The following is a 24,210-nucleotide window of genomic DNA, read 5'->3' on the forward strand; positions in this document are numbered from 1 at the left end:
GGGCTTGCAGAGACAGCACACTAGGTACCCAGACTCATGCTTTTCTCGGCTTAGTGCAGTGCTGTTCCTGAGAGGTGACTGCCCCAGAGGCTGCCACGGAACTCGTTCTCACCAGTGGGGCACGAGGGAGTGAAGTGTGTCTTCTGAATAATCAGTCTCTTCCCGCTGCTGGAATGGGCCTGGGTCTCTGAATTACCCCATGGAGGAAAGGGGCCCAGAGACCAACAGTATCTGTTTTGAACTCTTCTGTGCTCAAGAATAAAATTTTTGTTGCTCTTAAGCCCCTGAAAATGTGGGACTTATTTATGAAACAGCTGGTGTTCCTCTAATCCCAGTAACGGTTTGCATCAGGATCCCCTGGTGGGCATGCTGAAGCCCAGACTTCTGGGCCCTACCTCCAGAGTTGGCAATTTGGTGTGTCCGGGATGAAGCCTGAGAATCTGCGTTCCTCCAGGTTCTCAGGTGCTGCGGGGGCGAGGAGCACATTTTGAGAACTGCTGCTCAGACCAGCACTCACTCTCTCACTTGGTTCCTGAATTGGGGCGATGCTTGGCTTGTCATTCTGGTTTCATTTCTTGACCTTCGTCTGTGTGAGCCCCAGCTCCATGCTCTGCACTGGGGAGGGCTGTCCTGCCCCAGCCCCATTCCTATGCCCCAAGCACCTCCTTATGGAGGGCGAGAGTTCTCCTTTCCCCATTTCCCCCAAATAAAAGTAGCAACACCCCAGCAGCAGCATGGTGGTGGTAACAGCTAACAACTCTGACATGCCAAGCCATGGGCTAAGCATATTACCTGCACAACCTCCTTTCAGCCTCATGAAAACATGATATAGTGAATACGATTATTGTTTCTATTTTACAGGTTGATGGAGCTGGGTTTGAGTGACACGGGGGCTTGTGCAGCTGGGCGGAGGTGCAGGGCTTACACTCAGCAAGTGTGACTCCAGAACCTCTAGTATTGGCCTGGGGTAGCTTAGGTGCAGTTCAGCGCTGGAGCTGGAGAGAGCGGGAAACCAAGGACACCACCATAGTGGCAAATTTGTTGCTAAAAGAGAAAAAGCATTCCATTTGTGGCACTGTTCGGGGAGTGTTCTGCTTGAGCCCCTATTTTAAAATAGACACACACGCATCTTCTGCAGGAGAATCCCTATGGGATGACCCATCTGGCACCCTTCGGGCAGTCTTGAGGCCTGACTCAAACCACATAGGGATCTTCCTTCTGCTCTGTGTCTCTCTCCTCTGAGATGGCCACGCTGATAGTTGCTAACTGCTGAGCTCCTGAACCTCAGTCAGTTAATAAGGCTCCATTAAGAGAGCTATGTCCAAACCACTCATGCTGATCGTGGGATTCCTCAAGGACCAAAGTTAGATACCTCCCCCATCCGTCTGACCTCACCTATGTGCGCCTTTAGTTAAGAGTACAGGTGGTGGGAAACCTCCCTTCCCACAGAGTCCTGTCCCCAAAATCTTCTCTGAATGGGCTGAGGAAGCCCCAAGACAAGGCCCAGGCCCACCCTCAGCAGACCAGGGGAAGGCCTGGGGTCCTCCAGTGTCCAGGCATGGAGCTGAAATGCACCGTGGCCGCCCGCCACACGGCCAGGCTCCTGCCAGACAGCCTCCCACGGTCCCGACAAACTGTAATCGGTCTGTTTTTCAGTAACAGCTGTATCACCGCGGAAGCAGCGATCTTCCTCAAATTGCTCACGGAAATTCCTCCTGCTACGTTTTTGCAGGATTATTATTACAACTTAGCATTGACATAACATTTTATATTTGCAGGGTGCATTATAGTCTGCACATTAGCTATTATTAGGGAGAGCTAAACAGAAGCACAATGCGGTGTCTATTTCCATCTTTGTGTGAGGCCAGTGGAATAAGAGTAATTTGGAGAGTGCAGGTAAGCTAGATCCTGTTATTATAATGGCTTAAATGTGAGTCTGGTGGCACAACCGGCAGCAGGTGACTCAGGAAAAAAAAATCCTCTGTTTCTCCCTGCACACAGCTCTTCCTAACGAAGGGGTCTGCAGCAGCAACGGTGGCTGGGAGGGGCCGCCGGGTGCGGAAACTACTGAGAATTCACATCATGCCTTCCTGCTTTGCCACCGACCTTATTAGCCTCTGATATCGCCCCCAACTCCCCCTCACTGTCCTCAGGGGGAAATAAGCGAAGGAAAGAGGCTTACCCACTTCTTTCAATGGCAGGCGAAGTCTGCCATTTAAAATACTGTTGAAGGATGCTCTGTGGGCTGAGGGATGCCTTTCGAGGCTTCAGGCAGGCACCTATCAGCGAACCCCGCAAATCTTAGCAGAGCGCCTACTCTGGGCTAAGCACAGCCCTGCCTGACCTCAGTGGCTCCCTGCCCAGCTGTGGGAAGAACCAGCTACCAGTGCGGACGTGGTGGCAGCCAGGAGGGGCTCTCCCTACCATAGGGTGTGGAAGGAGGCCCAAGGGAGAGGATGCTTCTGGCTGGGAAGGGCTGCTGAGAGTGCCTCTTTCCTGAAGAAGCTGAGGCGGGGGCCTTCAGGTCAGGCTCACACTTTGCTAAGCTGAAGGGAAGCCTGAGTAGAGATGGTTTTCACAAAGGACCCAGCAGTCTCTAGGAGAAGGCACCCAGGCAGCCAGGGCAGGATCAGGGGGAGGGAGGGAAGAGGGGGCTGGGATATTGGAACCCCAGATCCAGGCAGCAGGTGTATTGAGAGGGACATCACCCCACCCCGACTCTACCTTTTCTTTTGATTAAACTTCAATTTTCTTTTTCACTTTCAATCCGTATGTTGATTTCTAAGACTCAGGGCTACCTTCCCCACCCCCCTTAAAGGCTTTTATTATTATTTTTGTTAAGGTTTTATTTATTTATTTGAGAGAGAGAGAGAGAGAAATAGCACGAGTGGGAGGGGCAGAGGGAGAGGGAGAGAGAATCTCAAGCAGATCCCATGCTGAGTGTGGAGCCTGACGTGGGGCTCAATCCCAGGACCCCAAGATCATGACCTGAGCCGAAACCAAGAGTCGGATGCTGAACTGATTGCACCATCCAAGAGACCCACCTTCTGAAGGCTTTAAAGATTCTTTTTTAGAGCAGTCAGACTCAGACCAAGATAAATCACACAATGACACAGGTGTCTGGGGGTAGCCACCCCTCCCTTGGCCGTGGCCGCCACCCTTTCAGACAGAGCGCCTCCCTTGGGGACAGTACTGTACCACTGGGTTTTGTTCTGTGCAACTTCACCCTAACTAGCAATTGGTCTTGTCCAAAGAGAGAAATTTTAAACAGCAACCCTTCCCTTGAAGCAATTACCATGTGGGGACCGTCACCACTTTTTCTCCACCAACATGCGGATTCCTTTCCCTTTTAACAAATGGTCATTTCTAATTTTCTTCAAGAAACCTTCCTCTCGAGAAGTGATGATTTCCTGCTCCTACTAACAGCCTCTCCCCCAGACACACAAACACACACCCACATAAAACATACCCACACTCTGAAATGTGAAATGAAGGTCAGCCTGAACAATGTTCTCAGATCTAGGCAACATCTTGGGCAAAGAATAGCAACTTTTCCCACAGAGTTTTTATTTTCATAAGAATACTTGGGATAACAAAGATGAGTTGTAAAGAAACACTTTTTTCTCCCCTCAGTTTTTATGGCTTATATAAACTTTATCTGGTCTACTACGAGAGAACCAACATGTAGCTCTTAAGCTTGGGGGGAAGTGGAGGCCGGTGGAGGCCGTCCTCGCCACCGTCCTGGTCACTAGCATTGAGATTCATTTATACCAACGTATTTGTGCCTGATATTAGGACAGAAAGAATCCCCTCTCTAAATATATCACCACGGCAGAATGACACTGCCTATGAATAACTAAGGCCAATATGCCTCTAAAGTTTGTTCCACACGCAGCCTTCCTTTGTCCCACTTTGGTAGCTCTTAAATGAGAATTCTTGGACCCATCCCAAACCCTCTGAATCTGAGCATCTGGAATGGGCCCTGAGGATGTGCACTTCAGCCACTTTCTAGGGTGGGTGGAGTGCCTGCCAAAGTTTTAGAACCACCTCCCTGGCTTTTTAGGGACCAAATTCCCATTTCTTCATGCTTTCTTCTTAACTTTTTTCCAGTCTTATACTTTTCATTATTTTTTTGACACCTGCCTTCTCTAACAGCTTTTCTGTTCTTAAAAGGACCTTCCCCTGTCTAGCTCTGACCATCCAACATGGCCGTCTAGGCCTCTCTGCCACCTGCCTTGCCTTCTCACATTTCATCAATCTATCTACCTGCTCCTCTCTGAATGCTACTTACTGCCTCTCCCGTGATGATAGTGTGACTGAATGCTTCCATAAATCCTCCAGGCAGTGTCTCCAAAACACATTTTTCTGATCTACTGGATGTTGTTGTGTACTACTTTTCTTTGCAGCCGTATTTCTGGAGAAAGTTCCAGCTGCAGCCGGTCTGTGGCTTGCACCCAGGAGAGGCCCAGCTCGACCTCTGTGCTCTGTGGGAACGAACGACCCCTGACCATGGCCCTCAGACCAGCTTCCCCCTGAGGAGAGGGGGCCCATCCTGTGTGCGTGCTCTCCGCAGACCCATCGCTGGATCCTCAGAGGCTTTTCTCTTTGGCACGGGGCCAGGCATCACTGCTTCCTTGTCTCACCCCTGATGGATGAGAAAACAGTCCCTGGCTATGCTCTTAGAGTCTGAGAAAAGCCAAGACTCTGTTCTTGACCTTCATCACATTTTTCTGCATCAGACTACCTTCACTTTTTTTCCTTCCTCCCAACTAGCCTTTTTCCCACTAGCCAAAGGATACGTCACATGTTCGTCACACAGATGTGAGGAGGGGGTTGTCCGCCTGTGTCATGCACGCCATACTTAAACTAATAATTGAGCTCCCATTCATTTCTTCTTTTTTTGGTCCTTTAGCATTGCCTATGTCAGTCACTTCCTTTCCACTAAACATTTTTATCTTTTACTTCATTTTTATTGTCTTTTCATATTTTATTACCTTACCTCAACCTGCTTTTTTTCCTTTCTTTCTTACGTATTATTGACAGACATCAATCCTCATGTTACATACCAAGCCCCTGTGCAGCAGAAATACCTGAGCAGTAATTTATAACTTACGTGAGTGGGACTGAACTCCCAGGCATTGCTAGGAAAGCTTCCCCGCTCTTTGTCATGTGGAGGTAGGGCTGTGAACCACTCATTTACACCTTCTGTTATTGCTCACCAGTATCCATTCTCCACATGGCCACGGTACCAGGTATTTGCAAAATGCCATGGAATCCCTTACTTGGTTATTTCTTACAACCTCAAGTGAACTCTCTTAGGATGAGCCTTATGTTACTACTGAGAAGGCTGAGGCTTGGAAGAGACCCATCGTTTGCCAAGCCACACCAGAAATAAAACTCAGATACCTCCAGGGGCCTCTAACCTCATCTGGTTCCAAGTTATTCTTTACTATATTCAGCGTCTCCAAACTTTACTATATTCAGTCTCTTCCAGGGACTCCAATTCTCACTCATGTATCCATCTCCTCAGAGCCTTTCTGGTGATTTTACCACCCAAATGACCCTCTCATCCAAAGAGCATCAAGGTAAGCTTGGCCTTCCTTAGGCCCAGGAAGTAAGAAGGAAATGTGGAAGGAGGCCTTCCAAAAACTTGTTTTCAGAACTCTTGATTTCTTATCCATTCAGATGGTTCCAGTTCACATTCTTCAACTGGACGCATCTTCTCATTACTTTTCTCATCCCCAGAGCTTGAGTGCTACAAAATCCTGTTTCGACAAACTTCGCATTCATCTTCCCCGAGTCCTTGGGCAGGGAAAAGTGCACATATTTTAAAAAATGCCTAGATGGCTAAATTATAGCAATTTTTCCCTGGGAGAGAGTTGTTCAGATATTAAAACCCTCTGTGTATTGAGTATGATAATTTTTCTTATATCCCCAAGAAAAGCAGTTTTTGCTTTGCTCATTAAAATGATTTGTTTTTGGTTTTTGATGAGTGTAATTTTTCAGGTAGCAATGTTTTTTTCTTACTAGCAACTCCTTAAAAACCCTCCGCGAGTGCTGAAGCCCCAGTTAAGCACTATTAATCAAACACTAAATGCTTTTAAACAGCTCTACCCCTTTTTCTAACTGAGAAATAGAGCTGTTTGGGCAAGTTTATGAGGTGACCTTGATTGAATTAAAGAGGTCAGGGATGGAACAGACTTCAAACTCATATTCAATGATTTTAAAGAAATGACTTCCCTCCAATTAAACAGGAATTAGCATGAAATATTTTGTTTCTGAAAGGTTAAAAGAATTCCTCTGAGAAACTAGCTCTCTTGTTTGCTAGCTCTTTATTGAACATGAGAGAGAAGGCGCCATGGATAGTTTTATATAACGTGCTCTGTTAACGTGGTGCTGATGATCTGGCATCAATTATAACATTCCTAAGAGTCATAAATGTTGTATTGAAGGGGCAAAGAGTCCAATTTAAGTTTTAATTTCTATTTCAAAAGCCCAAAGATCCAACAATTTTCAATCACTAAAAAAAAAATCAAGATACATTTTCCATCTGCGTTAATTTCAACCTAGTTCTAGGGGGAAAGGTTTCAAATACTACCTAATTTCTTTGCTATTCCTCCTTTTAGCTTCATCCCTCACCTTGCCATAGTCCCCCATCTTTTAATGACCTGAAAGGACATGTCATTCTTCCTGTTCTAAAAAGTAACACATAGTCTTTGTTGTAGAATTATGGAAGCAGGATTCCGCAGAGGAGGGAAAAGGGACCAACATGTGTGGTGGTTTGGGGACTCCAGGATATTCTTTTTTTTTTTTTTTCTTAAGATTTCATTTATTTATTTGACAGAGAGTAAGAGAGAGAGCACAAGCAGGGGGAGTGGCAGGCCGAGGCAGAGGCAGAGGGAGATGCAGGCTCCCTGCTGAACTAGGAGCCTGGGATCATGACCTGAGCTGAAGGCAGACGTTTAACTGACTGAGCCACCCAGACGCCCCATCCAGGATACAGTTTCTGGGGAGCAGTAGTCCTGAGAAGAACAATGGCCACATTCTTTTGTGTCCCTGCTCCTGTCAACTTCAGAGAGTCGTGCATAGATTATACACAGGAGGGAGGCAAAGGGGGTAGGACAGAGAGCAAGAAGGGACTTTAAACCCACATTCCTCTTACGAGATTTGGAGCAAGTTAGTAAACCTCCATTAGACCTCAGGGTCCTCATCTGAAAAACATGGTCAGTACTATGAGGATTAAATAGATACTAGTTGTGGGGTTTTTTTTGGGGGGGGGGGGGTGGTGTCCTAAACTGAAAAAAAAAAAAAAAAAGTCCTTTAACGGATTAGAAGTTAGTTCTTCCTAGTTTGAATTTCCTATCCCATCATTCCACACATTCTTGTTCACCTACTATGTACAATGTCATATGCTGGCCATTCAGAAAGGAAAGGATCTCAAACTAGTCTTTAAGGAGCATATGGGGTGCAAGATCCTCCCATGTCATCATGTTTCCACTCTTATTTGCTTGAAACAAAACATAAACCAGGGATAAGACAGAATTAAGATGGACAGATTTATACAACCTCTTCGCAGATAATCTCTGCTCTCACAGTTCTTTATGTCAGAGAATATCTGCTCACTTAGGCTCTAACTGCCGAGGGTACTGGGAGCAGACACTGTATGGACCCATGACCCAGGCCTATTCCAGGAAAAGGAGAACTCTGATCATGTACTACGACGATTCTTCAGAGTAGATAAGCAACACTCTCAGATCAAAGACTGAGTCTCAATTAGTCTTAAAAAGGACTTTGCTAATTTTTCCCCTTAATCTGGCACTGCAAGACAAATACCATGATCCCAAATACATCATAAAAATTCAATGAATATTCATTTTATCACTGCTTTGTACTATGACATTGCTTGAGATAATTCACAGAGGCAAAGAGCTAATAAAGATAGACAAATCGATGGCTTTAGGATACTCAGATAATACAAACTAGACTACAAAAGTCTGGTATGGCAGGTGGAGACAATTCTTTAAAAACTGATAAATCACTCAAAGAAGAATAAAATCTTATCCTACCTCCACAAGATTTGCCAAATTGTCACTTATGTTGTACCTGAAAACTTATAATGACAAAAACTACCCGATATAAACTTGCAGAATTTATTTGGTATTTCAACTAATTATTGTTGGGGGTTAAAAAAAACCCCACATTTTTCTCATTAAATTAAAACATGGGATGGAGAAGGAGAGGACATATTACTTGTAAGATCTCTTCTGGATCAAAACGTCCCTGAGTCTGTGCATCTCATTAGGGTTGATACTATTGTAGATGCTGTCCCTCAGACTTTGAGATTTATTGAGCAGTACATCTCATAAAAAAAGAAAAAAAAAAAGCCCCAGGAACAAGGAAGCTGGGACAGCACTTCAGTAAGTCTGAAATTAGATAGAGAGTCAATAAACTGGCGATCTTCTCATTGGCTCTTCCAGCCCCTGGGGATGCAAAGGAAATATGGGATGAGATGGGAAATAAAAGGGCTAATATTGTAGCTCAGATCATTCTAGATCAACGATCAAGTCTGTGCCTGTGTTTTGAGAATTACCTTGATTTTTCTCTTCACTTGTTTGGAGAGTTTGGGAATGGAAAACAGGAATTGGGACAGTATGTGTGGTTCACCAAAGGAAATGCATGACAGGGCACAGCTCCTTCCCCAACATACTTCACCTCTTCAAAGCATTTCTTCTTCTTCTTGCCTGAAGCCACAGAACAGATTGCTTTTGAGGAAATAAATATCACTCAACTAGAAAAGAGATGGTGCCAATTTCCTGAATATTTTTAAAAGCTGGCATTTCTGTTGGAATGGGTTTAAGAACAGTTTGCTGGATGCACTGCCTATGTTGAAGCCAATCTCTTTCTAGTTAGTAGAAAATACAGAAAATAACGGGAAGACTAAACATAAGCCCCAGTCAGCTTTGTCCGGAATAACATTTTAAGGTAATAAGCTCTCCAATCTACCTTCGCCTCCCAAATGGCATCATGGTGCCACGCACATCGCAGATGTTGATTTTATTTGATAACTGACTCTTATGATGCCCCTTAAGGCATTTGAGGAGTTTTCTTTTTCCCATTAAACTTACTGGTGGCATATGAAGGTCACTAACCTGGGAAAGAAGGAAACTAGCACTGAGTTCTAGACTTTCCACTTGCTACCTTAAGGAAATAACGTAACTTCTCAACATGTGACTGCACATTCCTATCTGTAAAAAAAAAAAGAAGGTGGTTGTACGAGATGATTTCTAAGGGCCTCTTCCACATCTGAAGAGACTCATCATTGCCACTCCCTGTGGGTGCAAATTCAACATGGCTGCCTGGTTTAGAACTTGAATTATTTCTTGACTCTTAATTTAATAGTTATGCAAATATGATCAGCCCTTGGAATAGGAAATTGTAAGACAATATGGTCTGGAAATTAAATGTGGAAATTTCCTCATGTAAAGCAAAAGAAGGCAATTCAATAAAGTTCCATCATCTGTTACTGGTTACTGTTTGTTACTACTTTTAATTTTCCTGTATAGTTGGAAATGGTTAGGTATTCCCCAACCAATGTGAATTTCATCACAGTTTCTCTTAGGTAATTTTAAAATTAATATTTATTGTAGTTTAATTATTAAAATAATACAGGTATATTTTGCGGAAATTTTTGAGATGCACAGAGAAGAAAACAAAAATCACCTGTAGTTACACCATCTAGAAATAATCACTCTGAATATTCTGACCTATATCCTTACTTATTTTCCCCTAACATACAAATTGTGAATACAACACATATATAAACCACTTGGAATGATCCATACATTGATTTGTAACTGATTTTTATCACTTAGCAATATACTGAGAACCTCTCATGCCATGATATAGTCTGCCAGAGTAAGATTTTTCTCAAGGCTGCTTATGGATATGTAATTAATTAACCCATATCCCAGTGTTAGATATTGATGTGTTTCTAAAGTAATTCTGATAACTGAAAATTTAGATAACTGCATCAAGTGGCAATGATGCATGTCCCTCAAATGGAAAGCAAAGGCCTCTGGGACACAGCAGCTTTGGAAGCTATAGTGGGCTCATTAAAGAACCTCCAACACCCTACCTGAAGCACCACAATGAATACACTCCATCTTGCAACTTCTGCTCCAGAGGTGTTTCTTCCTATTTCTCTGCTACTGCTGGGAAATCCAAAATAAAATTTCCTTTCTTAACCACTTCCCAGAAGGCTGCACACATTGTGTCCTGGAACTGGAGAGGAGTGGCTGAGCCCTTAGCCCCTCCCTGGTATCAAGGACATTCACCCAAGGAAAAGAGAAGAGTCTCTAAGCTATTTAGACATGGGAGAGCTTACTGGAATAATAATTTGAAAACTGCTATAAACTTCAAAGTCTAGGGGCTTCTAAGTATCATATCATGCAGGTGGAATTTCCAAGAAAGGGATGAGAGTAATTACTTCTTTCAGTTACTTTTTTCATTAGCTATGAGGCCCTCAACTGTGTATGGCTTCCTGGAATTCTATAGGATGTCCTCTTGTCCTGGCTTGCTGTATTCATACAGTAGACCTAGCATCATCAGGTCTTTGATTAACGAAGCTTGTGGGCAACAGTGTTAATGAGTCAAGATATAATAACTATGTCACCAACTGTGTTTTGATGAACAAAGCAATATGAAAACATAGGAGAATTAGGACAAAGATGTTCATAAACAGTACATCAGTGCTAAGAAGTTGGTAACAGCATTATGTTTTAATATAGTCTGGTATTGATTCTTTTGGCCAATGTCCCACTTTAATAGTGTTATAGTCACACTTTAAGATTTTAGATGGAGAGGTACAGAAGAAAAATCAATAGATACTATCTTTCCACTACCAACCAGTCCCATATCTATAGCCTCTCTGCCACACTCACATTTAAGGGACCTAAAAGATGCTTTGGGGATGGCTGGCCCAGTTATCAGGCTTTTAATAACCTCAAGTATCCACTCTGACCACCTCAAAGATTATAGCTTCGACTCACAAAGATTCATGCAAAGGAGCCTATGATCCAGAAAAGATACCCACTCATTTTCTCTATATTTTCTATTTCATTGACATAAAAAAAGGAAGCTTTACAAAAAAATTCACTGTTACAGAAGGAGAGCTGTCTGAAAATAAAATCATGTAGAATTATTGTTTCTGAGACTTAAAAAATATATAGATAAGTACTTCTATAGTTAAGCTGTGCAGGAGAAAAAAAGATTAAAAAACGAAACCATCTTTTGTAGTATTATAATAGTTTTCTTCTTTCATTCTTCTTAATCATTAGATTTTCCAAAATGACCAAGTATAATTTTTATATGAAAAACAGATTTTCGGGGCATCTGGGTGGCTCAGTTGTTAAGCGTCTGCCTTCAGCTCAGGTCATGATCCCAGGGTCCTGGGATCGAGCCCCGCATCAGCTCCCTGCTCAGCCGGAAGCCTGCTTCTCTCTCTCCCACTCCACCTGCTTGTGTTCCCTCTCTCACTGTCTCTCTCTGTCAAATAATAAATAAATAAAAATATTTAAAAAAATTTTTAAAAAACCAAAAAAACAGATTTTATTTTTAAAATGTTACATGCTGCTGGAGGGCAATGAGCTGATCTACTAAAAGTATTTTCTATAAGCACCAACTAGGATCAGTTGATTCTAAGGGACACTTGACAAATTGTCAGTGTTGAAAAGGATAATCCCCGTTTCACTATCAGAAATTCCTATTTATTATTTACAAACTAAAAAAGGAACAATTAGGAATAAATACTACTAAGGAATTCTTTCTTATGTTTAGAAAGAAAAAAAAAAAACAACTTACAAACTTACCCAGATTCTGTCATCTAAACTCCCTTGAAAATATTCTGATTTTTTCCAGAAGTTGTGCAAACCGCACTTAAATTCCAACAACACTGTGTTAATTTTGCTCAAATGCAAGCTGAAAACATATTTTAACATCCTGTCAGGATGAGTTACTAAGAGTGTCGATAAAATGACACTAAAATAAATGTAAATTTAGATTGCGGTTACAAGTGGCTGCCTGACTCTGGGAAGATGTTAGGTTGCTATAGTATTTTCCATAGCAACTTTGCATCTTATTACATAAATATTCCCTCATTGTCCTTACAAGCCTACTAAGGAAACAGGATTAAATCTACTCTCCTATGGAATGATCCTGCATCAGACCTTATCAGAATGAAATGCCCAGAAAACATAATAAACCGCAATCTAGACGGCGGTGCTTTGGCAGGTGAGAGGCGTCAGTGCTGCGGGCTGGGCCTGAGCGGCTGTGTGGTGACCTTGGGCTGCACGCTGGCTATTCGTCTACGCCCTGCCCAGGTCCCGGGCTCTGCAGTTCTCCCTGTGTGAGGATGGGCTGTGAACTTCCTCACTTTTCTCCTCTGCCTGCCAACTGCCCATCAGCCCAAGCCCTTCACCAGGCCCAGGGGCTTGAGTCACTAGGCAAGAAGCCAGAGCTTAACAGAGCCGCAGCCTGCTCCCCAAATGCAGCTAGACCCTGTGCGGGGCTGTCACACAGGAAACCATTAGGAGAACCACCCCCAGCTCCGAGCTAGCATGCACCAGGTGTAGACTCTTTGAGATCCTCAGCGAGGGTTCTACTGGGTTTTGCGGGCATGCAGCGCAGTTGCATGGTTAGAGTATCGGGCAAAATCTGTGGTCTCCAAGACACAACACAATTTCAGCAGAACAAATCAATTTTACACAAAACACACGGTTAGGGAGCATTTGTGCCTATGTGAGAGATGTCAGGAATATGACATTGCCAGGTACTACATACAAATCAGATTATAAGGGGGCTAAGCTTAAAGAGAGCTTATGCTTCAAATGTGACTTTACAAAACACACATACGGTCTTGTTGGACAGGAGTGCTTCTATTACAAAGGAATCCTAGGCTTGAGGATCAATTTAATAGCATCTGTCTCTTGCATTTAAAAGGTAAGGCAATTTACAAAAAAAAAAAAATATTTCTACACTCTTCAAAATCATGTCCTTTATGAAAAGGGAACTGTAACTGCACATGAAATCAGGGAACTGAAAAATCTATCTGAAATAAACATTTGTTTGATTTCCTTTGGTAAGATTAGCAAGATTTAAAAGGGAAGGGGGTTGGGGGGTGGGAAGCCAAAGCCTAGGTATCTTGAGAATGAAGTTCTATTTTAAGAGTTCAAGAATGAAGCAGGCTGCTCAGCCCACATCATAAGATTTATTTCATCATCTTTCAGCCATATTAGTTTTAATTAATCACATTTCTTTTTTGGCACTTGGATTCCCAGAAGACATTCTGTTGTGGTTCAAAATAAAAGGCTCGTCTTTAATACAGTGGTAGCTGATGGACACACGCCGCTGCTCTTTCTCTCCTTTGGGTTGTCATCACATGTGAAAACAGAAGTCTGCTAACAGATTATCCTTCCACGCTCCTCTCACCACTGGTGCCCCTGCCTTGGGGTCTGCTGGTGCGGGGAGCTCAGCACGGCTGTGGCCTCACCGAGTCATCTCACTTTTCACATCTGAGCACTCTTTTCCCTCTGCCGAGTTCCAAGCAACTCCAGAGTAAGCCTGCTTAGATCACATGCCATGTTTCCTAAAGGCTTCTACCAGCTGTGGGTGACATGGCCCCCTTGAGTGGGCCCCCATGAGTCGGCAACAGGACCCGGCTCTGGTGTCCAATGGCTCCTTCCTTCTGTGCCCAGGCTGGTGCCTGGGGCAGCAGTAATCCTCTTCTCATGCTTGTGACAAATTGTAATCTGTTGGGCATCCTTTATGTCTTTCAAAAACACTCTTGTATAGGAAATAAACTAAAGCAGAAAAACAATGGCAGTCCCAGTGCTCAAAGAGATCAAGGGGAGGGGCGCCTGAGTGGTTCAGTCGGTTGAGCTTCTGATTCTTGGTTTTGGCTCAGGTTATATCTCAGTGGGGAGGCTGCTTCTCTCCCTCTCCCTCTGCCCATAGCCCCCCCCCTTTATAATAAATAAATAAATAAATAAATAAATAAATAAATACTTTTTTTATTTTTCAAGATTCATTTGAGTGTGAGAGAGAGAGCCCGCGAGAGCGCACAGCAGGGGGAGGGGCAGAGGGAGAGGCAGACTCCCCACTAAGCAGGGAGCCCTATGTGGGGCTGGATCCCAGGACTCTGAGATCATGACCTGAGCCAAAGGCAGATACTTAACCGACAAAGCCACTCAGGTACCCCAATAAATAAATAAATCCTTAAAAAAAAAACAAAGAGGGGCGCCTGGGTGGCTCAGTCGTTAAGCGTCTGCCTTCAGCTCAGGTCATGATCCCAGGGTCCTGGGATCGAGCCCCGCACTGGGCTCCCTGCTCAGCGGGAAGCCTGCTTCTCCCTCTCCCACTCCCCCTGCTTGTGTTCCCTCTCTTGCTGTGCCTCTCTCTGTCAAATAAATTAAAAAAATCTTTAAAAAAACACAAAAAACAAAGAGATCAAGGGTATAGTCAGAGAGAGCGTTAATTATTATTACTATTTTTTTTTAACCTCAAGCTTTCGGCTACATGTAGAATTATTCAGAAAACTGAATACTGCTAATTCCAACTGAACTTGATTGGAATCAGTTAGCTGAAAGATTTGGGAAATCCTTGCTGGACGTCTTATTGAAATTAGAAAAATAAATCTGTACCTACATGTGGTAAGTTTCCATGGCAAATCAACAACCAAGAAAACACTTTTCATAATTAAAAGAGTATGTGCTCCTATAAAGAGCTCAGAGTTTAAATGAGGTGTAATCAAAATCCAAGAACATTTGTTTGTGCGTTGTGAAATGTTTTAAGGGTGGTCTATTACGAAAAGATATTTTAGTTTTACTCTTCTAAAATTTGCGTTCAATGTACAATCTATACTCACCATATACTGGATAAGGTGCATACGCTGGATAGTGATATTCATTTTGGTTTATATTGAATTTAAACCAATGGCTTTAGAACATATTTGGCATTAGGCTTTTAGGCATTTCGGCACTGTACTTTTATTGACTTAAAGTGTATATTTCTTCTCTTCAAAAAGTATCTCACACTCTTGAGGGCAGGACAGACTGTCTAGCCCTCTCCATATCTCCTGGGCTCACAGTGCCTTGAGCACAAGAAGGGCTTGACAAATGTTTGTTGATAATTAGAACGATGCTGAGCGTCAGCTCTCTGGGCCCTAGCCTATTCAGCACATGGCACTGGATTCTGAATGGGTAAGAGTTTTGCACATTTTGGAGAAATGGATCATCCTTGTTTGAACAAGCTTCTTAATGCTTGCCATTTAAATTTAGAGCAAATGTTCTCAGGGTTACACCCTTCCCATCAACTTATGGGACAAAGGCATCAAAAAGAAGAAGGGGAATATGCAATTGAAGTCAACAAAATTCACTTACTCAGTGAAAGGCCCAGGGCCAAGTGCTGGAGGGTGACTAAGGCAAGCAGAGTTCACAGTGACTGAGCACGTGCTATGTGCTCGACACCGTAAGTACATTTGGGAGGTCTCTACCCGCATGGACTCCACAGTACACCTGACCGGGCTCCGCCACCCACACGAGGCCTTACACTCTGCACAGACTTCCTCTTTTCCTCCCTTTTCCCCCTGTGCACTCCTGCCCACCCCCACTGCCAACCTGGAGGAGGGAGGGGAAGAAGGAGCAATAGATCTGGTTTTTAAAGTTGGGCTTAATTCCAGTAAGAGGCAGACTTTGCAGCAATAAATTTGAATTTTTATCAAAAATTATCTTCATAGGTTTTGGAGCAGGATGCCAATCTTCTTGAATGAATGCTTCGATAAATCTGTCTTGATTTTCAAATTTATTAACAAAACTCATTTTCATTTTTATCAGCATCTTAGTTTTGCTCCAGCAAACTCCGTTTCCCCTTTAAGAGTCAACTGATAAGGAACAGTGAGCTGCCTGCCCAGAATTAGATGGTGGTGATGACAGTAGTGGGGAACTCTCTAGCCAAAGACACATTGCGGAGTTATTACGTGTGGTAAAAGGCAAAAGTACAATGAAATCTTCTTCATAACCAGAAAAGCAGAGATATGCTAAAAGACACGGATTTAAAAATAAATAAATAAATAAACCCAAGCTATCACATAAGTCCTCACAAAAAAATCCTGTCCTTTCTAGAAACCAAAGTCGACTCTCTCCGCCTCCCCCTCAGAAATAAAACCCATGCAGGTTGGTCTCTGCTCTAGGAGGAAGTGAAGAGCAAGGGAGGCCATGGTGGACCCGCCTCACGCATCCTGCAAGGAGGTGGCTTTGCCACAGTCCTCTAGGGCAGGAGGCTCCACGAAGGATGTTCTCCCCTGGAATTCCCAAGAAGTCTTGGGTCACCCACTGACCGGGAGCTTGGAGGCCAAAGCTCACTGTTTGAGCAGAAAGAAGGAGGGCAAGGGATTCTTTAAAGAATAGAGGCGTTTACTTCCAGGTCAGCCCTTGGCAATTGCCGCCAGTGAATCAGAGCACTAGGTTTTGAGATGTCTGCTCCTGGGTGATGGACAGATGCCAATTTGCACCTAAAATGAATGCGGAGTCGCCTGATGATACCGCTGAAAGGTGTGTTTCCCTCAGGCTGCAGGGCCTCAATCCCTCCCCTTCCAGCAGCCGTTTGCAGGGATCCAGCGGGAGCTTGGTCAAGGCACCAGATGGGAATTCTTGTGGTCAGGTGATGTCCCTGAATATGTTGGGCTGAAAGAAAAACAGCTGCCAGCCTTTTGGCGGGATCTTCAGGGCCCAGAGGAATAAAAAAGGTTAGCTGCTTTCCCTCCCGTTTAATTGGTCCTGAGCTTTCCCCCATAAACCACACGTTGCGTTCTCTGGTCCATCTCATTTTTGAAAAGCACGAAAAAGATTCTGAACTCCCAGGAACCTGGCATTTGAACTCCAGTTCTTCCATCTCTTCCCCGGCACTCGGTATAGAACATGCTCCGTGCTGTGTTCATTCATGCCGCTGACCAAGCAACAAGCCTGGAGAACTCAAAGTTCAGCTCCTGCTTAGGCTCTTACCAGATGCCTGGGGGGAAAACCAACAGAGATCTGGGAAGCAGGCTCTCAGTGAAGCTTCCAGAGAGGATCTCGTGTCCCTGCTGAGCTGAGTTCTTCTGCAGCAGAGCTCAGGGGCTGATCCTGGGGGTGTGTGCTTGCTGCCATGGTCTGTAAGACTTCCCATTGGAGCTGACTGTTCTGAGTCATTCTTATTCTTGTCTTCTTCTGAGCAGACTATGAAATTATACACATTCCTTACTTGGGAAATTGATAACTTGTTTAAAAAGAAATGTCACCCCAAATTAAAAAAAAAAAAAAGCCACGGGTTCAAATAAGAATTTCTGATGGATTCAGTTCTTTTCTTCTACACCTACCTTATAAGAATGTTAAAGATCCAAGTTTCATGTAAACTTGCCCCTCATCTAGAAACTTCAGAAATGATGAAAGCTTTCTTGAGGGGAAAAAACAATTATTTATTTATCAGAAGATCTCATTATATTTAAGATATTCACATTAAAACTCGCTCTTTTCTTTTGATAAATGAAGGTTTGCCGAATAGAGATTGCTGTCCTCAAATAAGCAAGTCCAAGTCCAATAATCAAGCAGCCCTGAGAAATCTCATATCCACTTAATCAGAGACATACATTGACACATAAATGCTAGGTTCATTTTTCAGACAAAGGATGTATGGCTTCAAAAAATAGTGCCATGGTGCCTGCTTTTATGCTAAGCTTCTAAAAGATTTAAATGAGTGGAATTTGAGGATGAAAGGGAAATTTTCTAAGGCACTGGTCCTGAAACTTTAACATGCATCAGAATTTCCGGGAGGATTTAAATCACAGATTGCTGAATCTCACACCCCCAACACCTCTGCCTCCCCTAGAGTTTCTGATTCCTTAGGTATTGAGTAGGACCCGAGGATTCACATTTCTAAGTTCCTAGGTGATGCTGATGTTGCCGGACTGGGGACCACACTTTTAAGAACCACTACTCTAATGAAATTAAAGTCCCTTCTGTATCTGCCTGATGCAGAGCATTTTCTTGTGATCCTCATTTACGCCCCTGGCCCTCACTAAACCCTGGAGAAACAGAGCACTCTGACCACTTTGCAATCTTGCTGACCTGAGCATGTTGGGATCTTGATTTTGGCTTCTACAAACACATCAGCAAAGATCCTCTGTTCCTGTTCTTGATTTTGTTAAAGAGCCTGAGATGGGTATTTTAGTCATGGGTACATAAGAGGAGACAGGTCAAATCTACGCAATCCCTCTGATTTTCTTTTTTGGAAATGGTGGCAACCGTGGTCCTTCCCAGGCCCCTTAGACAACACTCTTCTCAGACAAGCAGTCTCCTTGGTGTCTCCCACATCTGAGTGAGCATTTATCTTGCCTGCAATACTGAGAGATTTACATCTAATTTGAGGAGAGAGATTTTAATCAGCCTCTCGGGTCAGGCAGAGTACATAAAGCAAGGTTCTCTCTCAGCTTCTCTCCTTTTTACAACTCAAGGAGTGATACTCCTTTCTTGGTACCAAACTGGGCCACCCCTTTGATTACGGGTTAGGTAACGTTTATTGGAAAAATGTTCTAATTCTCCAGCACGTTGGCTCAGAGGCTAGAAAGCTTCTTCCGTGATTAAACAATTCCCACGTAAGAAGCACACTGACTGAAACCAAATTTTATGTGTATTTCAGCATCAGCGGTGGCTGCCATGCTCTGGAAAAGGATTTTTATGGGAATAGGCAAATATCCCTGAGAAAAGTACAACAGCCCTTGTACTTTTACAGATCTACAGATGGAGAAACAACTGGAGCAATTTAAATCATCATGTTCCTAAGAAGGAGTTTAAAGTTCTATTAATAAAAGGCAGAGTCACTCAAAGATGAAAGTTTAGTGTAACTCAAATAAAAGTGAGTTACGTGGCCATTCCCAATACCTACACCCCATCTGAGATCCGGAAGAGCATGATGGTGCCTCATAGTGGTGCGCGTGTGGCAGTCGTCAGCATTACCTGATTCATCGACTCGCATTTTTTTAGTAGGGCTGTCACAATTCTCATCATCTGACATTTCCATTTCTTCTTCGCGGCGGATGCCCATGAGCTGCTCACTTTGAGCGTTCCGGAGCTCCTGAAAGCAGAAGATAGGAGGATGTCAGAGTCACAGACACACGTCAACATACCTTTTCCCAGTGGTCTTTCGGTGTATCGTGACTGACATATGAACGCTTAGAATCTGAATTGTTTCCCTCCCAGACACTGCCCCGCGTAATCTGGAATGAAGTTCTGAGGGGTGTAGGGAGTGGAAAGACCCAGGGATAAATCCCGGCTCACCAATGACTAGTCAGGGGGTCTTCAGCAAATTATTCCATCTCTTGAGTCTCAATTTCCTCATTTGCCAAAAAAGGGGATAATAACATCACCTAGTAGGATTCCACAGAAATGCCTCCTGCCTCCTCCACACAAGGAGGGACTCCCAGCTAATGATAAGAAATCTGCACGATGGCATTTATAAAAGGCCTTGTCGACCACTGACCCACTGTGTAAATTCAGGAATGTTTCTTCATCTCTCTTAACCTTGATTTACTCATTGGAATACTGTGATAATAATAGTTTTGAGGATCAAATAAGTTAATGCATGCAAAGCTCCTTAGCATTATGCTGGACACTTGGTTTGCTAAGTTGATAACATGGACCATAAGAATTCTTCATGCAAAAGAGTGCCCCTGCAGGGCGCCTGGGTGGCTCAGTCGGTTAAGGTCGAGCATCTGCCTTCAGCTCAGGTCATGATCCCACGGTCCTGGGATTGAGCCAGCATGGGCTCCCTGCTCAGCGGGGGCGTCTGCTTCTAACTTTCCCTCTGCCCCTCCCCCCACTCATGATTTCTCTCTAATAAATGAATAACATCTTAAAAAAAATAGTGCCCTTACATTGTGTGTGTGCACCCATGCGTGATCATATGCACACACCATTCAGACATCCAAATGGCAAAATGCAAAAGATGCTGGAGGACAAAATAAAACCGATGCTTCTTTTTGGCGTTTCACATCATCATGTAGTGTTTAGTGTTTTTGTTGTGATGGCTGTTTTGACATCACTGAAAGATCGTAGGATCATATCTTACTTTGTCTACTTATTAGAGGAGTGACTGCAGTCAAAGAGTCTATGTGAAAACTCACTGTAAAAAGTAACGAGTCACAATAAATTTTTTACTCCCTTGGCTAAAAATCAGGACAGTCTAATTATTCATGGTAAGTAATTATATTATTTTGTATTAAACTGAATATTGTGTGTGAATCCTTATCAATTCTGTTCTCTCACATGTACTGTCCTCAACAAAACAAAGAGGGGAAGGACTACATTATTCTTTTTCTCCCTACTGAAATTGAAGTCTCTAAATAAAAGCCAAAGAGTTAAAATAATTTTGCTTTATAATCTCTGAATAACAATAAAACTAAATTATAACACCTAATGTATTAATGGCATGATTTTAAGCATAGTTCTAGTGCCCATTTGATGGATGTGCATATTTCATGGTGCTATAGGTTCTCTGAACTCTCCTCTCTCCTTAGCTCACAGATTTTAACTGTAGTGGGACCAAAAGAAAATTCTGTATTGCTAGCAGTATTTGCATGGTCAACTTTGAACCCTGGGAATGAGCACTGCAGAGGACAGGGAAAGGGGAGGGAGGGCAGAGGGTCAAGGTCCCTGGGAGAGGGACACCCAACACAGGGAGTCTTGAGAGGCCACCGAGGTGAGGGCAACGCCTCCTCACTTGGCCACGCCAGCCAGTGGAAAGAGGTGCCGATTCCGCCGTAAATAACACCAGTGGCTCTTGGAGGCGGATGTCATGTGTGATTAGTGGGGATGCTTTTAGGTTGTGTACAGCTAATTTTTCTACTGACAAAGAACCCCGTTCCCAAAGAGGTGGCCTGAAAATACTAGAAACAAGGAAAAGTCAGGTGGAAAGAATAAAGGAGGCTGAAAGGGTCTGTTGTTGAGTCCCCACAACGAATGACAAACTGTCATACTGCAACTATTCAGTGGGGAAGAGTGTTGGAAAGAAAAAAAAAATTGGAGGGGAAAAAAAAAGCCGAGGGTGTTTCCACAGGGTGCCTCTGGTTCAGCAGTAAATCGCTCGTACACTCTCATAAATCTGTAAAGGTGTTGCAGATAATTAACAGATGCTGTACATGGGAACGCAGAAAAAAATCAAGCCAATTATCAAGCTTATACGCAACAGAGAAATCATCCACAATGTTAAATTACCAACTGGTATTTAATCAATTAAGCGACATGTAGGAGAGAAAATCAAAGGTAATTTAGAATTCTATTTCCTAGACTATCAAAAGAGGTGGTAGGAGTGGCAAAGAGGCACAAAGCCCCTTTGCAGGAGCACCTTTCAAGACCGCATGCATCCGTTTCTACTGCGCCGTGTGTGCACTGAGCAAAGCAAGCAGGCTTCCTTGGAACAAAGCAGGATGTTTGCATGCCCTGCTCAACAGCGGGGACCACAGCCCCTGTTCCTCCGTTCCTTCAGGGGATGCAGGGCTAGGGGCAGGGGACCAGGCAGGTGGGAAGCGTGATTTAGATCAATAATGGATATTTTCTAACACTCACATACTAATGGCATCCTTTTTATGCCCAGATCATTAGCATAATGCCACTTGCATTTCCCTTAACATTTCTTTTAATCATGTTTGGTGTTTATGTGAAGGGAAAAAAAAATTAGATAAACAATTCATAGACCCATCGTTCCCAAATCTGAATCACAGTTTATGGATTTCAATTTGTGTTTTCATAACCCTCGATTTGTATATTTCATCCTAAATGAGGACTCGCTCTCCTCCCAAAAATCAACCTTGACTCAGGGTCTCGATTCAGTGTCTGAGAGAGCAGCAGGTGAGCACCCTTTGTTTTTCTGGTCCCTGAAAAATTAAAGAGAAATCTCACTTCCTCCTTACTCATAATCCTGAGCACAGGAACAGAACTACATCAGTCACCAGCCACCTTCTTAAGTATTTGTGAACAAAATTAAAAAATGTCCTTCTTAACAATAAATTGCACTAGCATTTTAAGTGTCCCATTATTGTGAAGTCATTCAGTATTCGCTATAGTAAGAGTGATAATAAAGAATTCATTTGGTATTCATGTGGATGTTACATCTAGTGCCATTGGTATTCAGCTGTAATTTAGCATTAGTTAATGGGCACTTAAAATGCTACCCAAATGATTGATATTATAGTACTTTGTGGTTCCTCAAACTCCATATAAAACACTTATTTTACAAGTGTAAGCCCAAATCGTTAAACAAACAAACCTTACCTTCTATAAGTTTGGGGATTTTGAAAGAGGGGAATATCATTTAGAGAACTTTAATATTAACATGCTAGAGGTGGAAAGGCATCCAAATGGAAAACATTCTCTCATTTAAAAAAAAAAAAAACGAATAAGCAAACAAAGATAGTATACTTACTTTTAAATGACAGGTTCAAAGCGTACACTACACTGTGGAGTTAAAAATAACAGCTGTACGACCAATGACTAATGACACATTCTGGTCTTTCTAGGTGGCAAGGAAGGTCAAGTTCTGGCCTCTTTCCTTGGGGGTGGATACTCACACTTCACACACGCATTGCTGCAGAAGGGTGGACCCTGGCTAGCCTGGACATTTGTGCCCCCGGGGAAAGACGCTCTGGAGACAGCTGTTACCTACCCGGCTGGCTAGCACAGGGGACTAAGGCATTGTTTACGATGGGAAGGCATAGAAGAAAGGCATACTTGCCATTTCTAGCCCAAAGAGCAAACCATCATCATCACGTTGCAGAACACTGAAAAAAAAAAAACCCCTCCGTATTTATTTAAAAAGCCAGTTTTCTATTTTACATTACACTTTTCTTCAGAATAGGCAGGCAAAGTGTCTTGGCTTATTTCCGAGCTCTTTGCTATGAATGGGAGAGATGCTTTTCTGCCTTTGCAGGGGTAGAAAAGCACTCTGTTTTCTAAGCATTAAGTCAGCTGCTCTTTTGGATAAGGCACAAATCTGAGCTGCATTTGGAGCTGACAGCGCGACAGGACAATGGCACAGCAGCTGCCCGCTGTAACAAAAACCCGAAACGTCTGCAGCCACACTACTCTCTGCCAATCCAGCTGTGTGATGGCGGTTAAAAAGTAATAATAAAATCACCAACCTCAGAATGCTTTCGCCAAATGTCTATGTTCTTGCGCTGAGCTTTCGAGAAATGGTCCCAAGCTTTTTGTCTGGTAGAAGCGTTGAAAACGGCCACAATCTGCTCAACTTTGGTGAACAAGGAAGTCAAACAAGACAAGTAATTTATGTTGTGATCACTATAGGGAAGCAAAGCAAAGACACTAGGAGTCTATGGATGATGTCACAGTAGAAATAACATCATCAATATCCATCCAATTTGTGCCTTTTTGTACTTACATTTTAGCAAGGTTGGGGAGGTCTCCCTTCATGTCTGTCTCCATAACTTTAGGTTAAAACAAATTCTAGATACGATTGGAAAGAGTTCATGGGCATCTGCTTCCAAGCATTCTGCAGCTCTTGTTTAAAAATGTGATGTGGTATGTCTATATACCTAGATCTATAGATATAGATCTGGTGTTGGCATACAGATCCAGACATACGGATAAAGTAATGCCTGGGTTGGGGGCTTACAGGTGAAGCCGGGGTGGAGTGGCTGAATGAGGAAGAGCCAAACACGTATCTTTTTCTTTTTTGGTCTCCATCTCAAGGATTCAATTGCGCCCTCTGAAGATATTACTATGTCCAAGTTCCAAGCTGGGGCAATGAGTAGTTGCTTCATATTGCCCCTCAATCTCAAGAGCCATTTTTACTCCTCGGCTCCTTTCTCCTTCCTGCCCCTCCCCCTCCCAGCCCCTGCACCCAGTGCAGTCAGCCCTCCAGCCTCCACTTCAAGACAGACCAAGGCTCACCCAACCAGCTGCACAGGCATGCAGACGGAATTTCACCACCACGTGGCGCCCCCTGTAGTTCATCACGACCACATACCATGCTGTTCTGCCACTGTCACTTTCATAAGGCTGCCCTCCCAAACCTTTTGAAGTCCTAACTCTCTCACTTTGACTTCATTTAATACTTTTGTACATTTAGTATATTTAGTACACTCCCAGGCAGAGTGCTACTGGAATGATA

The 24,210-nt window shown here is 43.3% G+C and overlaps 1 protein-coding gene and 1 long non-coding RNA gene across 7 annotated transcripts in view; both read right to left on the reverse strand.

The window, feature by feature from the left end:
- Positions 1-24,210, reverse strand: part of ENOX1 (ecto-NOX disulfide-thiol exchanger 1) — a 550,763-nt gene that overhangs the window by 107,545 nt on the left and 419,008 nt on the right. For all 6 annotated transcript variants that reach the window (XM_078070327.1, XM_078070326.1, XM_078070323.1 and 3 more), the window contains 2 exons: positions 23,222-23,328; positions 19,044-19,161 (listed from right to left, as the gene is read on the reverse strand). In XM_078070327.1, the coding sequence (XP_077926453.1) occupies positions 19,044-19,161; positions 23,222-23,328 (225 nt within the window). The remainder of the gene's footprint in view (positions 1-19,043; positions 19,162-23,221; positions 23,329-24,210) is intronic.
- LOC118528917 (uncharacterized) lies at positions 8,326-8,721 on the reverse strand. The gene is made up of 2 exons (XR_004913853.2): positions 8,591-8,721; positions 8,326-8,480 (listed from the first exon to the last, which is right to left on the reverse strand). It is a non-coding gene; the product is annotated as an uncharacterized LOC118528917 (long non-coding RNA).

The sequence above is a fragment of the Halichoerus grypus genome, chromosome 4 (genome assembly GCF_964656455.1).
Source record: "Halichoerus grypus chromosome 4, mHalGry1.hap1.1, whole genome shotgun sequence".
Lineage (NCBI taxonomy): Eukaryota > Metazoa > Chordata > Mammalia > Carnivora > Phocidae > Halichoerus > Halichoerus grypus.